The sequence below is a fragment of the Amblyomma maculatum genome, chromosome 1 (assembly GCF_055883805.1).
Source record: "Amblyomma maculatum isolate TAMU_Amacu chromosome 1, ASM5588380v1, whole genome shotgun sequence".
In the NCBI taxonomy this organism is placed as follows: Eukaryota; Metazoa; Arthropoda; class Arachnida; order Ixodida; family Ixodidae; genus Amblyomma; species Amblyomma maculatum.
The window spans coordinates 192,718,407-192,735,258 of record NC_139344.1 but is presented as its reverse complement, the minus strand read 5'-3'; the positions used below and the strand labels follow the sequence as shown (position 1 = coordinate 192,735,258).

Here is a 16,852-nt window from a genome sequence, read left to right as displayed (position 1 = left end):
TTGCAAGACAGCCACATGATCAACGATCATACTGTTCAAGTATGAAAGCAATCCTTCGAAGAAGTGACGCGGCTTTCCGGTGCTGAACCGTGAATTCTGTGGTCATATACTCTTATTCAGCAGGTCGTCTACTTACTGGGTGTGCATATGCGAAAGGCAACGACTATCTACAGTAAACTTGATTGCCGTTCACATGAATTGAAAGCACTCAACCAAATGATCAGGCTCATGCAGGCTTCCGTAAAGGGTACCTTACAATCGATCATATGCAAAACAGGTGATAGAAAAATGCTCGAAATATAATAAACCAGTATACATAACACTCATCGACTACGAGAAAGCATTTGACACAATAGAAGCATCAGCCGTCATGCGCGCATTCCTTGCCTTTCCGAGGCAACAGCTTCGCTATTTTCCGTTCCTTTCCAACAGCTGTTCCTTTCCAAAGCTGCTGCGTCGGAAAGGAGCAGAAGTTTACAATATGTAGCGAGGCGCTGGAAGTAGTAAGGGAATACGTCTACTTAGGACAGAGAGTAGCCGTAGTTCCAGACCGCGAAAGGGAAATAACTAGCAGAATCAGGTTGAGATGGAGCGCATTTGCCAAGCACTCGCAGAGCGTGTCTAACAGTTTGCCGGCATCGCTCAAGAGGAAAGCATATAACAGCTGTATCTTACCGGTACTCACCTATGAGGCAGAAACGTGGAGGCTAACACAAAGGGTTCCCAACTTTAGGACAACGCAGAGAACCACGCAACAGAAAATCGTAGGTGTAAAGTTAAGGGACAGGAAGCATGCAGAGTGGGTCACATAAGGAACTCGAGTTAATGACATTCTAGTCGAAATCAAGAAGAAACGGGCATGGACAGACATGTAATGCGAAGGGAGAATAACCGATGGTCGCTTAGGGTAACAAATTACATTCCAAGAGAGGTACGCGTAGCAGGTGGCGGCAGAAAGTTAAGTGGGCGGATGAGATTAGAAAATTAGTGCGGATAAAATGAATGCCGGCCCAGGACTGGTTAGTTGGATGACTCTGGAGGCTAACTGGGGTTTCGATCATAGCATGAGGAGGCAGGCGCACTTTCAGCACGTCCTAATCAAATACAGTTAGAAATGTCAGTCATAAAATTACTTTCTTAAGAAAAATTCCGCCGCCTGCAAACAATTCTGGCACGGTAAGATACACTTAAAAAAAAAAAAATAAAAGGAACAGGCACCAGGCAGAGGAGATAGCCATTGGTTATTGGGCGACATCGTTTTCCATCTACGACCTAATATATCACATTACCGGTGTTCTTTCTATTCTGCTGCTGTAACAATCATGATCATTTTTGTTAAAAATTGTACTGATTCACACTTCTAGAATTGCCGAGTTTCTTTGTTTTCTTTTGTTTTTTGTTTTTTTTTTTTGAGAAAAAAAGCAGTATTCACTTAGTGTCATTATGATTCCTATACGTAATTTTTTCACTACAGTTTTCAAAGGCGTTAAGAAATAGCAGAGCGGTGGTCGCGACGTTCTAATACGGCTGAGTTAGGCGAGAAGCAAAGCTGGATGCGAAAATATATAAAGAGGCTACGCAGAAATTCCGCGCACGTGAAAGTCTATTGGTTGATAGGATCAAAAGGGTGCTGTGTTCTGCGCAAAGCCGTACTCATTCATAGTTCTTCCTGGGCTTTGATCCTGCCGCCTGTTGCGTAAAACAAGCGGAGTTCCGATGCGAACGATGAAGTAAGAATGCGGAGTCCACCTGCTCGTTCCCATCAGTGCCGGTTTCGCGGAAGGTCAGCGGACGCCCCTTGGGCACCAGCGATAAGGCGGAGCGTGGAACGTCGTAAAGCGACAGTCTCACGGGCGAGCGACTTGACAGCGGGACGTAAAATATTGCCAGAGGGAAGGCGGCATGTATCGCGCCCTTTGCTGTTGAAAGGCTTAGTGGAGTTGCTTATGTTATCAGTTAACAATAAAACTTGAGCGCAGAAAGAAGTCAAGTTATGCAAAATAGCGTTTGTCGGGTGGTTATTTGATTTAAGGAAAGAAGAAGGAAAGCAAGCAAAAAGAGCGAAAGTAAATGTCAATGGAAACTGACGCGAGGACATGTATTTTACAGATGACAACACACAAAAGGGAAGGAGATTTTGTCAGTATCTTGCTGGGGCCTTTATCATCGGCCTAAGGGAGTGTTACAGAATAGATTCCTATGTAGGATGATAGCCTTGCGGTTCCCAATGTAAGAGCTCGATGCACCAGCTTTAGTACTCGCAAGAGCTTCGTAGCTGTATAATATACTCCGTGTACCTGTTCTTATCACAGTGCAGCGGAAGCCGCGAGTTTTAGGCGAAACTTTGCAGAAGTTGGTGCTCGGCACTCTCGATCCGCAGCTTCCACCACAGTGCGAGAATCAGTTAGGCGCAGTACACCGTTCGACCGCTTCTCGATTGCGATCACAGCTTGCAGCTCGAATTTGGCTTACACGTTGAGATATTGCAGGGGTGAGCGCAAACTTATTGGGTTCACGGGTGGTTCCCATCACAACCTGCAATAGTTGTAAATACAATGGATTGGAATATATATATATATATATATATATATATATATATATATATATATATATATATATATATATATATATATATATATATATATATATATACACACACAGCATGTCCTCATGGTGACCCCTGCCTTACATTGGATCGTATCAAGTTTTGTATCATCCCGTCTCAATCTTGACAGTGTCACTTAAAATACGTTGTGGTGTGCACAAAATGACACAGAACGAAACCTTGATTCAACGCCAATTTGTTAGCAGCGAGGCAAAAGGAGATAAAACGAGCGGGCGTTCGTGTTGATTCGAGTGAGCCAGTTTAAATGAACACCCCGTGTTCTTCGACACTTAATGTATTTGGGGCAAGCGCTACTGCTTGGCGGAGAGCGAGAACGTTAAGCCAATCGTTCAGGTTTGGTACTGAGTATACGGATTGCAATTTTAGTGGCCTGGCATTTTGGCACCTCTATTTCAAACCGTATAATAGAGATCATACGGTAAATATAATATTGCAGTTGTATACCTGATGCATTTTTTGCCCCTTTTAGGCCTTGCCGTTTTCGACGCACACGATTACGCAAATCGTTACTCCATGTCTCTCTAACTTTGACAAAGTCTTGAGCCATCGCAAGTGCATGAAAACGATTAAGGAACTTATTTTGTATATATTTTGCCGACTATATACTAATGTAGCATTCTGCTATATGTAGTACAGTGGCCTTCATAAGTGCCTTAGTTTTACGACTAGGAGGCATATCTTCTCGGACATGAGCATATTTGCACGAAACGGCCCCGCAACGGGACATAACCGTTTGACAAAGAGCAGTGGCCCCTGCCAATCCATCCTTTTTTTTTTTTTTATTAAAGTAGAATAAGAATACGGCGCATGGCAGCAAATATATCAGTTTCCTGGTGCACATGATTCTGAACGGGCTTCACTAGATGAACGGCATGTGCTCATTAATAATTTCTAGCGGCGAGAAATATTTACTACACAGAGATAGCAGTGGTACCAGGAGTAACTTGACGACAACTAGTGTACAATGCGTGGGCGAAAATACACTGAATGCAACTCGACCAAAAGAAAGAAACTACTGGCGGGACTGGGGAGATCTACTTGTTCTTCTTTCTCTGCCTCCCCTTACCTGCTGTCGATTTGTGAACTAGTCGGCCCAGAACATTCGACGAAATGTACAGATGTTTTTTTTTTTTTTCTTCGCTTTCGTCGCTATGCTCAATCTTGCTTTATACAACTTGCTGACTTATAATAAGGAATAACAATATAAATATTTAAAGATAACTGGGAATAAATTGCTGTCGGATCACACAGTGGTTAGTTATGCTAAAATGCGAACATGTGCTTTAATAAAGACATTCTTTTTTTTTTTTTTCATTCAAGGTTTACCCGGTCCTGCAGTGACAAAAGGAGAATATGGGAGCCGTTAAGATCACCTTCACGCTCGCATTGGTGGCAACGACAGTGCTGTCTCTGCCAACGCTACCGACGCCACTGAAGCCGTCAGGAATACCGGGCCAACCGGCGCAGCACGTCGCCCATAGCAGCCATGCTGATGCCGTTCATGGCGGTCAGGTCGTCGAGTCGAAGTCAACCGGTGAACCAAAACAGGCTGAGCGCCTAGAAGGCGTCCGCTCTGTGAGCAGCGACCCGTCCGTCACGACCAAAAAGCAGAGCGCGAGTGACGGTTCTGTTGTTCAAGCTACACAGCAAGTGAGTACCCATGATGTGTCGGGTAAGGACGCCGTTGTTCAGCTGAAGAAGTCTGTGAAACTCAACAACGAGGAAAGCCTTCCCTTATCCCGAGATAAACATGAAAAGGGGAAAGAGGACACTGTCCCCGCTTTAAAGCCTGAAGAGTCGGTTCACGAGAGCCACAAAGTCCCCCACAGGGATATCACTAAGACCGATAATTTGGCACCGGAAACAGACAAGCCACACGAGCCTGCAAAACCACTGAAAGGAATTATTGAAGATGTCAAGGATTTAGCCGTTCCAGAAGATGCCGTTGAGCTACCTAGGGACGTTACCAAGTTGTCTGAAGACAACAGCAAGACTCCTGTAGACGCTACTGAGGACCAACCAATCACTCAAGACCAGGTTGACTTGACGCCCGAGGTGCAAAAAGAGCCCAGTGTTGAGTTAGTGCAGGGGCATCCACAGCATGGCGTCGCTGAAGGCGAAGTCCAGGTACATGAAGAAAAAATCGTCGCTGAAGACAGCAAAAAACCAGACGAGGTTTCTACTTTCGCTTCGGCAGATGTTTCTCCAGCCAAGACTGCAACTCCTCAAAATGATCCGGAAACGGGCCATAAGATAAACAAGCGAGAAGATACAAAGCATGGTAATGAAAAAGACTCCGCTGCACACGCACCAAACAATACAAGCAGTCCTAAGACGAAAACAGCAAAATCAGACGTGTCGAAACCAACACACACCAAGATGGAAGCGCATAAGTCCACTAAGCCGCATATTAAAACTGTTCAAGAAACTGCCGATGAACCAAAGCCCATAGGCTTTAAAACATCCAGGGAAATTGCCAGCCCGGAAACTGCTCAGATAGATGCTCGGGAATCGGACGCACTCGGGGTCAAGCAGTCACCCGATGCTGCTGAGTCTGGCAGCAGCCAAGTGAGCCCATCGGCACAGCTTCCGACACCAGCCGGCGCTGTGCCCCAACCCTCCGCGCCTCAAGCGGCAGTTGCGGCAAATGCGGAAACGCCTCAGGGCAACGACACAGCCAAGAACCTGACGGCGACTCCAACTGAAAGCGGCGGTGGCTTTAATCCTTTCCCGCCAATCAGAGTCGTCTTGCAGCCTTTTATTAGCGCAGCAACTGCTGTCAGAGACCAAATAGTAAGACCACTCGGAGCTGCGATCTCCCCCCTACTTGGTCCGATCAGTCCAGGAAAGGGCGGAGCAGCGCAGAACGCCTCTGCAACTACGACGTCGGAAGGGGCTGCGACATCAGCGACAAGCGTTGCGCCTGATGAACGTCCGCAAGAAAACTCTGAAACCGCCGGCCCTACAGAGACAGCATCAGTCGCCGTTGAAGAGGGCAGTGAAGCTCCCGAGGTCAGGGAAGATAACACTGGTGCAGCGTCGGATGTCAAATCCGTGGCCTTACCAGCTCGGGAAACCAATCGAAACCAATCCCAGAGTCCGTTGGGCCCGTTCCCTCTGCCCTTTGACCCGGTAGCCGCCATTAACCAGTTCACCAAGCCAGCAGTGGACGCGGCCACCAACGTGCGTGACCAGGTGCGTGACCAAGTGCAACCCATTTTCGACGCCGTGGCCCCTATTGTTGACGCTCTAAGACCAACCAAAGAAGCGAACAACGCCAGCACAGAGGCCGGTTCGGTCGAGCCGCAGCTGCGGGCGTCGGACGAAATGGCCGAGAGCCCGGCTGAAGAGTCGGGGAAGCAGAACAAGCGTCGCTACTCCAAGTAAGGAAAATAAAGCGGAATGGGAAGGGCACTTCTCTCTCGTGTGTTGATGAAACATTTCCAGACGCTAACAGTGACATTTCGTTTGACAGTTACAAGCTGTTTTCCGTATACATCGGTAATGACACTGCAGCCCTGGATGTCATCAGCGCACTCAGGGAAAATCCGGAGGTGAGTTTATGACTGCTTGTGTCCAGCTGACAAAAAAATAATAATAATAAAGGGAGAGGAGAACGTCGAGAGTGGCGATGACTGCAAGAAGCGCCAAATTGATCCATGCAGTGCATGGCAGTGCGTACAGACCAGGCCAGGCAAAAAACCTTACTCTTCGCTCCTCGTCCCACTCATATTCAAAGGAAATAGATTACACGCTTTTCATAGCAGCCTCAGTTACACTGACAGGAGCGTGCTTCTCAAAGTTCAACAACCCGAACCTCATACAGACCCGACGCTCTGGCTTTTCGCAGGTTGACTTTTGGAGCCATCCCACACTGAATCGCAATGTGAGCTTCCTGATTCCTCCTGGGATGGTTGAACAAATACAAAACCTACTCAAGAATGTGGGCATAGAGTACCAGATCGTCACCGACGACATTCAACGGTACAGCCTCTAACATATACCGTTTGAAAACAAACAAAATCGCGCACAGAAAGTTTTTGCACGTCATTTCCTTTTCTCGTTTCAAACAAAACTGATAGTGTTCAATATATCTGAACAACGAGATCACAGTTCTGCCACCAACTCTGCAGCGAAGGAGGTTCTCTACTAAACCGAGCTTTTTTTCCTCAGGTGGATAGACAGAGAGGAAGAAGAAAACCGACCTGATGCATTTTTAGAGCAAAGAGATATTTTGAACTATGCTTTTGACAAATATCACCGAGTTGATGAGGTACGTAACCAATAGCTAACACGCTTCAGTGCTTTCTTTTGGTCTTTTTGGTCAAAACGGCAATCTTTCGACTACTAGTGAAAATTACTACTACCATACACTACCACTTTTCCTGTAGGCGACCCTACCGTATCACTTGTTTGAGAATACAAGTGAATATGAGGAGGCACATAACGATGTAACACAGTGAAGCCTTAAACAAAAAAAAAAATACTGAAAGGGGTAACTAAAACATTGTCATGGTATTACTCTCCCTTGCACGCAACAGAATACACCGCCGCAACAAATGCACATGAGCCAACATTCAGTACATATTATTGCTAGCGTCGCGACTAATAAATCTACTGTATGGAGGCTCAAAGATTGTGAGCGCGTGTCCGGAGATTAAACTTTTTCAAAAAAAAAAACAATTAAAACACAAAAACATTGATGTGGTGCGCCGAGAAATAAAACGCTGGATAATATATGCCCGCGAAGCCTCAGATTACGATGCATTTTGTTTTTTAATTCAGATATCAGGATACTTGGACTTGCTGGCCCAAAAGTACAGTCACATAGCAACAGTCAGAAATATAGGAATGACCCAGGAGGGAAGGCCCATCAAAGGAGTCATCGTAAGAAAACTCTTTGTTACTTTGCCAACGCATTTCTATGGCGATTTGCTTAACTACCATCGTACTGTCTCAAACAGAAGAACTACTGTGCAGAATATACCGTTAAGGGATTCCACACTTTTCAATGGCTGATCTTTTCCTACTTGTCCCTTGCTCTGACAGCTCAGCACCGGAAGTAACCGGCCGGTGCTTTGGTTCGACGCGGGAATTCATGCGCGCGAGTGGGTCGCCCCCGCGTCGCTGCTTTACTTCCTGCATAAAATGACCACTGGCTACGGATCGGACAGCACAGTCACGACGCTTTTGCAGACCTTCGACTTCTACATCTTCCCTGTCGTTAATCCTGACGGATACGCTTACACTTTCACTTCGGTAAGGTCCTGACTGCAGCTGTTCAATGCACATTTTTGCTGTCTACCACTTCTTTGGCCCGCCGCAGTATAGTGCAGTGACAGCATCGTCTCGGTGCGGGTGTGAAGTACGGAGACGACGCCTGCTCACAGCCCTTCACAGGCGTCACAGCCCTTCTGCGCTAACGAAAACACAGCAGTAGGCTTCTTTCTTTTGTTTTTACAACAGACAGCGCTGATACTTGCATGTTCTTTTATCAGCATCAGAACTCAACAAAAACCCTTCCTTCGGTTTTTTTTTTTTTTTTTTGCGGAAGTAATTATGCGATGCTGAATGCTGTCTTAATTGGATAAGTTTTCAAATTAATATTCGACTTCTTGTTTTGCAGTTATTATTCATATTGAAGACGCAAACTGCTAAACACTGTTTTTAAAGCTTTGGTCGTTGGAGAACATTTAATGCTTTACATCTAACTTCAAAACCATAAGCGCCGCAAATATTCAGTGGGTAGGCTAGACGTTGAGGGGCTTGTTGGGAAAAGGGAAGAATGCGCTTTGCACGGAGAGTCGCGTGAGTTCGACGCGATGATTCGCCTCACCGGTTTACCGCCACCTTACGTTTCGCAGGATCGTCTTTGGAGGAAAAACAGATCCGGTGGCAGGCGAGGATGTAGAGGTGTTGATCCTAACAGGAACTTTGCTGCTGTTTTCGGAGGTAAGTTGCGATGAAGCATGTATCATGCACGCTACGCTGTTATCGTGGACTTCAAGACAGCAAATACTACATAGAAGAAGTATGAATCCCTGCCAATAAGTGCTACCGATAGCTTCCATTTTCTTTTTTTTTTCTTTTACCGTGCCATTTTCTTGAACTCAGGAAAAAGTTTCGTTCCTGCAATACTCATCTCCGCACTTTCGTCTATTAAAACACGCATCAAATGCGGTCCGGTGGCGCCTTTTTTGACAAACGTTACAATGTTATTGGCTTAATGCCACTCCTCACATAGAATTGTTTTTTTTTAAAGAGAAGATAATCATTGCAGCCTTCACTACTTGCCGTTTTCGCAAAGGCTGTGATATTTGCCACCGGTTGTTTTCCATTCTTTACTTCGGCCCTCCTCCAGGTCCTGGAACAAGCGGTCATCCCTGTTCAGACATCTATCGAGGTGCTCAGGCATTCTCTGAGGCCGAAAGTCGAGCCATTCGTGACGCCGTTCTCGAGCTGGGATCGCGAGCCAAAGGATATGTTACCGTTCACTCGTACAGTCAACTACTCATGGTTCCGTACGGACACGGCCGTGGCACCTACACTCGAGACTACGCCGACCAAGTTGGTTCTCGCCTTACTTTATAATATGATGGCCAACGTTGTCATCACTCATGCTGATTAATCCTCTGCCTTCTAGATGGCATCCGCTCGTGCTGTATCCAGAGCTATACAGATCCGCTCCGGCGTGTACTATCAAGTGGGAACCATTTCAGGCCTTCTGGGTAAGAGACGCATTTCTGCGTCCTACGGCAATAGAGCCATGACTGGTGACGTGTTACATCTACTTTTCTAGGGACAGCGCAAAGCTGTATGCATGAGAGAGGCGCCACCGAGCACAGCGCTGTGTTTGTGTAGTACCTTTCTGTGTACATATATACATGATCTTGCCTCGCCTCTGGGGCTGAGTGGTTAGGGTGCTGTAATGCTAAACCTGAAGACACGATACCCAGCCGCGACGGCTGTGTTTCGATAGAGGTGAAAATCAAGGCGTCCATGTATTGTGCGATGTCAGTACACGTCAGAGAAACCCACATCATCAAAATAAATCCGGGGCCCTCAACTATGAGCGGCTATCATAGCCTGAGTCGTTTTGGGACGTTTAACCTTATGTACCCATATCATACCTTACCAAACAATACCATACCATTATATGCCACACCGTAACACACTACACGAACCTTGCGTTCAGCAAAAAAGCAAAAGAAATTAGTCGAAGCTTCTCTCTTAGTGCATGTGCAACTTTCATCTGGCCACGTATGCTTTTTCTTGTACCTTAATACACCATGAACATAACTTTTTGTTTGCGCAAGATATGGAAACTGAAAAAGCACGGAGTTCAGTTGCTATTTTTTAATGATGAGTGCTTCTTCATCTTCCCCGTACTCTCTTCCAGGCTCGTCAGCTGGGTCATCTTCCGACTGGGTCTACGATTCTGCAAAGATCAAGTACTCTCTAGCCGTCGAACTGAGAGACAAGGGCCGTTACGGGTTCCTCTTGCCAAATTTCCTAATTGTACCAACTGCGGACGAGGCTGCTGAGGGCTTCAAGGCGTTCGCCAAGTTCATAGCTAGGAGGGAACTTAACAAATCTATTCACTGAGCGGGCTCACTAATTTCGATGCGCCTCATTCTGTCACTTGTTCTTCAGCCACAAAGGCACCTTCTGTTTCTCAAATTTATCATACGGCTATCTTATCCGATCAGTTCCGCGGTTCCACTCTTCATGAAAAAATGACGTTGGAATTATCTACTCCTGTTCATTTGCTTATCTTCAACATCTAACAGGCCATCACTGCAATCGTATTTAACTGTTACGGCCTAAACCTGCTCCTGAATATTACTTGGGAATCGTTACAGGTGGCGTGAGCAATCGTACTCGCGCAGAGTCATGTTGCAACGTGTTATATGTCACGCAGAGTCATGTTTCAAGGGAAAAGTCGCTTCATTAGGTGAAAGCATTCGATATTACGACCGGGAATTTGAATGTTTGCTTTTCTATTTTCTTTACTTATTTCCCAAAGTTCTCTTTTCGGGCATATGTTTTGCAGGGAGTCCTGAGGCAAGGCTTATCCGTCAGATTCTCAAACGCCTTTAAACGGGAGGTGCTCTTCTGACGTCGACTTCTAGCCCGTTCCTACTTTCAAAACGCAGGCACGCACGTCGCTTCGGTTAGGTAAACATTCTTCTTGTATCTGCATCCTTATCACTGCAATAAAAACTTATGTGGTGCTTACGTGCTTGTGATGACGTTGCCCTCAATTTCTAATGGACAAGCACTGTGGGCGGGTACAGGCTAGCTCATGAAAGTGTTAAGGCGAGATTCATTGAGGCGGCCTGCTGCGTATTGTCTATCGACAGATAAAACAAAAATTCTACTTGAGAGGGCGTATTCATTTTGTTCTTTAACACGGCAGCGTTAAAGGTCTCGTTCTCCTGGAAACCAAGTGTCGACATTGTCGGCGTTGACGACGTTGACGAAGTTGTGAGCGAATAATGAAGGTCATGCCCCTGACAAGTGAGATGACCATGCACTGATTGGTCGGTGGTTTGTGTTACGTCATGAGACCAGATGATACGGCCTAATTGGCAGGAGCCGTTACCTCGGGCAGCTCCTCTGAGATGAAAATCGAACCGGGGACCCTTTGATCCCGAATAAGACTCCACTGAACCTTGGCCACGCGGGCGCGCTGGTACGCCTTGTTTAAATCGGTGCTTTATATCTATGCCGGACAATCTTTGACATAACGCGGTAGCTTATGACTGTATACTAATGATGAGTATGTGCGAAACAAAATTAAGGGATTAGTGATTAGGCGAGTAGCAAAGAGCATGAACCCTCATGTAATACCCCATATCTGGGGCCCTTGAGGTGTATTCTAAATTCCTAAATAAACGTACCCGAAAGAAGGTCTTCAAGAGGAATTGCGGATGGGAGCCAATAGAGGAGATTTACAATAGGGTGACCCTATCGTCCAGGGAAACAGAGGAGTAGTGGACTGCGAGTGCACATGCGGGGGCTTAACACTTCGCTGAAAGGGCGGAATGTGCGGCTTTCGTTCTGGGCATGCGCGCGTCCCACTATTACCCTCTCCCCTTAACCGATCAGGTCACCCTATACTAAATGTCGCTATAACACAGATGCGTCATACCCTCAGAGGCGGAGCTTAAGGGTCCACAATGTTTTAACCGGAAGTGCGCTGTCCCCAGAGTCAAAAGTTGGGAGGGGGGGGGGGGGGGGAGGGAGGAAGGTATGGAGAAGGCATGCAGTAAACGTATGCAGTCAGGACGCATATATATTGCACGAAAAAAAAAAAATAAAAAAAGATCAAGGCAGGACTGTTCAGAGCACACTTTTCCCGTAGTATGGATTGTTTTAAGGGGGCAGAATACTTAAAGCAAAAATAAAATTTGCATGGTTTGACAGACAACTCCTCCCGGACGACAGATGGCAAGAAAAGGAATGAAGCAAAATTGGCTCACAGCTTGTTTATTCGCGCGTAGGTGCAGCGTTAATTATAGAGCAATAGTCTAAACAAGACAATAATAAGCTCGTAGCAAACGGAGTTCTCTGAACAGGCAGATGTAACAAATTTTGTGTAAAAATTTTTCCTGCCCGCCTGACTCGTCTACATTTCCGAACCCGAAGCTTTCAAATCTGCGTTTATTCATCATCTATGTTAAAAAAAACTTTCCTTAGTTTTAATTTTTGTATAAGCGGTTAAACCACTCCTATCTGTAACGCCTCAACGGCCCAGATAGTAACCAAATGAATAAACAGTTAAATAATCCCGTTATGCATATTTTGCACGAAGGAGTCGAAATTTAAAACAAACATTGCTTCAAACTTTCATGCCGCGGTTTGAACGCCTTCTGAACGTTCTCAGCTCGCTGTTGCCGGAATATAGGTAAGCTTGTCCTTTTCAGCTGTAGTCCAGCGTCTATGAGGCTACTGTTCTTAATCTTTATTTCTGCAAAGCTCAAATCGCTCAGATTAAGAGGTCCTCGATTACCCCCGTTTCTTCCGTTCAAAATACATGAAAACCACGTGAACAGCACCAGAACTGACGAAATAGGGGCAATCGAAGGCTGTTAATCTGGAAAATTTGGCGTTTTAAAGAAACAAAGATTAAGAACCGTAGCCTGAGGGACGCTGGTCTGCAGCTCAATAGGACAAGCGCACTCATAGTCCGAAAACAACGAAGTGAGAACGTTCAACAGAAAATTTTTCAAGCCCCGCCGCGTTGACTCAATGGTTGGGGTGCATGGAGCACTGAGTAGAAAGACTCGATTGGGAGTCCAGCCGCGGCTGCCGCGTTTCCATGGAGGCGGAACACAAGGCGCCTATCTGGTGCGCGTTAAAATACCCCAGGTGATCGAAATTATCCGAAGCCCTTCACTACAGCGGGACTCATAACCTGGGCCACTTTGACAAGTTAAATTTCATAGAACCATGACAATTCTTGCACGAAAAAAAAAAATCCATAATGAGAATAAACCGCTGCTGATTGATACAAACTAAAGCATTGGCAAAATCGATGAAAACATCCGGCCGTGGTGGTGCAGTGGTTGCGGCGCTCGTCTACTGTGCCCACGGATGCGGGATCGAATCCCAGCCGCGGCGGCCGTTTTTCGATGGAGGCGAAAGGCAGGGCGCCCGTGTTCTGTACGATGTCAGTGCACGTTAAAGAACCCCAGGTGGTCGAAATTTCCGGAGCCTTCTACTATGGCGTCTCTCATAGTCAGTCAGTGTGCAGACCAGCGCGTGTCATAAGTTTTTCGTTTCTTCTGGCTGCCACAATTATTCATTCCGAATGTGCACTCACTGAAAAAAATCTTTAAATGCACAACTCAAGCCGGCGGCACCAACGTACAAGTCAACAACCCGCAATGGATAGGTCGTGAAGCCAGCAGTAAATAGTCCGTCATTATAAATTCCATATCTTTCACTATAGCCATACCAGGCTAAAGAGTATACGTCAGAACAGGCTCTCAATCAGCATTTGCTGGCACATGTGCAGTAAATGGGAATTCGCGTTCTGTGCCCTGTTTTAACAGTGCAACGCATGGTGATGGAAATGAACATGCCAGGCCCTGGGTGGAGCGACTTCCTCCCCCCGTCTTCCTTCCCAGTGATGGAATCAGGGTCAGGCGAGGCGTGGAAAGGAGTCGCAAGGTGGCATACGGAAGCCGGTTGACCCAGAATGGGCCATAGGGCGGCCCTGCGCCACTGACTCACGCCGACCGCGAGCGCCTTCCGAAGTCGACAAACCACTCCGCACTGTCTTTCCACGGTCAGGGCGGAGGAACCTGTCCGTGGACGGCATCTCGACTGTGCGGTTCGCTCAGCGGGGACTCCCCGGGTGCCCAGACACCTCGACGGCAGCTTCACGCATTTGTTGCTGGCGGCGCATCATTGTTCCCGTTCCCCGCCGCCCGGAAGCTGAGACAGGTGAGGGAAGGTAGGAAGGCAAAGTGCGCGTTCACAGCCAGCCGGCTCTTCCGGGAAACTTCCGATCGTGATCTAGTGTCGCTGTTGTTGTGTTCTGCGTTCTGCTTGATAGTCGCGAAAAACAGGGTGCGATGTATAATTGTCCTATTCACCAGCAGTTGCATTGGCATTGTATACGAGTGGACAGTTACTGCTCGGGTGCATGGCGGACGGATGCGTTGCTCTGGAGACGCGGTACACGAAGCTTGTACGGCGTTTCATGCACGCGGCGCGTCCACGTCAGTGTGGTATGAGCATTTGCCGTCGTTATAGAGAAACTGCACCGGTTATAGATTTCGATGCGTTTCAAGGGGTAGGATGTTCATAGCTTGCAGCTGAAGCATGCGAAATATGTTTGCGCTAGCACTTGAATCAATTGCGCAATTAGCGATTAAAACCGCGATGGTTATCGGGCTTCTCTGCCGGTGGGAGTGCATGATGGCGTCATTCACGGTATCAGCACATTTCTCGCATAGGAAAGCTTGGTTTGAACAAAAATAACGCTAAAGAAAGAAAAGCCCTAGAAACGTTGTTTGGCGGCATCAGAAAAGGCACCGCGGGAAGGGGTCGAAACCAAGGAAAATAAGCAATATTACCGTCCATGACGTCATCATCGAGCTTTTCTGCGGACCTTCAGTGCTGTGAGGAGAAGCTTGAGTTTTAATCGTCGATTACGTCGTCAGTGTGAATGCTAGCGCAAAAACACTTTTCATGCATTACCCAGAGCCTCTATAGATTTTAATCCTTGCATACCGCTGAATTCTCGAAAAGTGATGCAGCTGCCCTTTAAGGTTCCTGTCGGATTTACGTTATTGCTATTGTTAAGTACTGTATCTGGTTGGGATAACACTGCCCGCTCGTTCAAAATTGTGAATTACAAGCACATTACCTGCCATGAGAGACTTCGCTATTTGAGGCGTCTCTCTATACTACTACTGGTCATAAACTATGGGTTGATAATGGGGCTCCTGTAGAAATTCAGTAAAATTATCGTAGTTGCTAACAATGCTGAAGGCACCAGACGAGGCGAATGGGACACTGAAATAAGCTGCTTATTGGGCTGACTTGCGCCCCCAAATGAATAAAGCAACTCGGCGGTGGAATAGTAGCAAGCGTGCTCGTCAATAGTCGAACGTCACACTCGTCAGCGCTGAATTCAAACTCAGCCAAGAAACATATGGGGCCCTATTCGTGACACGCATGGTCGCTGTTCAGCCTCATATCGCTTTTCTCTTTGGTTCTCAGAATAGTCACGTGTTTCGCATTTGTGGCGCGAAATTTTAAGATGTCGAAATGGCTTTTTTGCGACGACGTCAAAATGACGTAGCCTTGCAAACAGATGCAAAGCGTGTGTACGCGTGCGTGTGTGTGTGTGTGTGTGTGTGTGTGTGTGTGTGTGTGTGTGTGTGTGTGTGTGTGTGTGTGTGCGCGTGCGTGCGTGCGTGTGTGTGTGTGTGTGTGTGTGTGTGTGTGCGTGCGTGCGTGCGTGCGTGCGTGTGTGTGTGTGTGTGTGTGTGTGTGTGTGTGTGTGTGTGTGTGTGTGTGTGTGTGTGTGTGTGTGTGTGTGTGTGTGTGTGTGTGTGTGTGTGTGTGTGTGTGTGTGTGTGTGTGTAAGACGCGCACACACGCACAACTCTCTCTCTCTCTCTTTCTGCGCTGCTTTCCGCGCTCTAAACTCAAGCCGACACAAGATGTTAGAAACTTAGGTAGACTTGCTAACCTGACGGTAGCCGGTCACAACTCCACTGTTCGAAAAAGGTTGGCAGCTACAGCCAGTAGCTAACACTAATAAATACTTTAAGACTGCGAGCGTTGTCCTCGGACATGGACCATGCCGGCCGCAAGGGCGCCTCTTCGCCAGTGGAGGAGCTACTTTGCAGATCTGTGGATTCCTTCTGATTACGACGAGGTCCTTAAACGTTTTTGTTCCTGCATTCAAATGCCGCTGATAAGTGAATGTGAGAAGTCATCAGGGCTTATAAGGAGGCTCCCATTCTGTACCGGGCCATTGCGAATATTCCGTCACCGTTCGTGTTCTTCAGCAGCAAGTTCTTCGTGTCTCGTCAACTCGCTCAGCCTCTCCGAGCGTAGCTGCTGCCGAATATCTGACAACAAGTATGTCATGTTACACTGAGACCGCAACGCGGTAACAGATTTCACTCGCCCTCACTGCAACCCGAGGCGTCCGAATCGCGGAATGCACCGCAGCGGCTCGGTTCCCGGAGCATCGCCGTTTTTCATACTTGGCGCCAATATATAGTAGCAGAGGACAACGCTTTTTTCTATCATTTTTTTATCTCTTTCTTCAGAATGCGTAAACATATTGTGTGCTTACGTAACCTGGCCCTGCCCTACTGCACACGTCACGTGTGCGTCACAATTTGAACAAAATGGCCAATTGCCTAGAATAGGGCACTTGGATGAAGCTACCAAAAGTGACTAGAAAAACCTGAAACAATGTGGAAACAATCGCGAGTGGCTGCACTCATGCTAGATACATCGCAGTGGAGACAAAGAAAATGATAAAGCCTTGCCCAGCGGCTTTGATCGTGCACAAACAAAACAAAATGTTCGCGTCGTTGCCTAGGTCCTTCTGAGCGTTACAAGCAAAGTGATACGGATGCATATCTGCGGCTGTTGGAGGTAACAAATAAAGATTACCATAATTTGCGGCAGTTATACCCGCTGTGATGGTTGGCAAATGCTCGAGGCTGAGTAGCAGTGTGTGCTCTC

The 16,852-nt window shown here is 46.9% G+C and overlaps 2 protein-coding genes across 2 annotated transcripts; both read left to right on the top strand.

Moving 5' to 3' along the window:
• Nucleotides 1-3,979: 3,979 nt before the first annotated feature.
• Nucleotides 3,980-6,013, top strand: LOC146205285 (uncharacterized). Its single transcript, XM_084586898.1, has one exon. It carries the CDS (start codon nucleotides 3,980-3,982, stop codon nucleotides 6,011-6,013), a length of 2,034 nt encoding a protein of 677 aa, XP_084443024.1.
• Nucleotides 6,014-6,028: 15 nt separating this feature from the next.
• On the top strand, nucleotides 6,029-10,231 carry LOC146205284 (carboxypeptidase B-like). Its single transcript, XM_084606595.1, has 10 exons — nucleotides 6,029-6,054; nucleotides 6,102-6,180; nucleotides 6,477-6,610; nucleotides 6,800-6,899; nucleotides 7,412-7,513; nucleotides 7,676-7,885; nucleotides 8,491-8,578; nucleotides 8,988-9,193; nucleotides 9,270-9,354; nucleotides 10,026-10,231. Exons 1-10 carry the CDS (start codon nucleotides 6,029-6,031, stop codon nucleotides 10,229-10,231), a joined length of 1,236 nt encoding a protein of 411 aa, XP_084462721.1.
• The last annotated feature ends 6,621 nt before the right edge of the window (nucleotides 10,232-16,852 follow it).

Bases quoted from the DNA above. Each gene is read 5' to 3' on its own strand.
- LOC146205285 (XM_084586898.1), top strand. From the start codon at position 3,980: ATGGGAGCCGTTAAGATCACCTTCACGCTCGCATTGGTGGCAACGACA.
- LOC146205284 (XM_084606595.1), top strand. From the start codon at position 6,029: ATGGGAAGGGCACTTCTCTCTCGTGT. The intron at 6,181-6,476 runs GTGAGTTTATGA...GGCTTTTCGCAG, and splicing joins CACTCAGGGAAAATCCGGAG to GTTGACTTTTGGAGCCATCC. The intron at 6,611-6,799 runs GTACAGCCTCTA...TTTTTTCCTCAG, and splicing joins GTCACCGACGACATTCAACG to GTGGATAGACAGAGAGGAAG.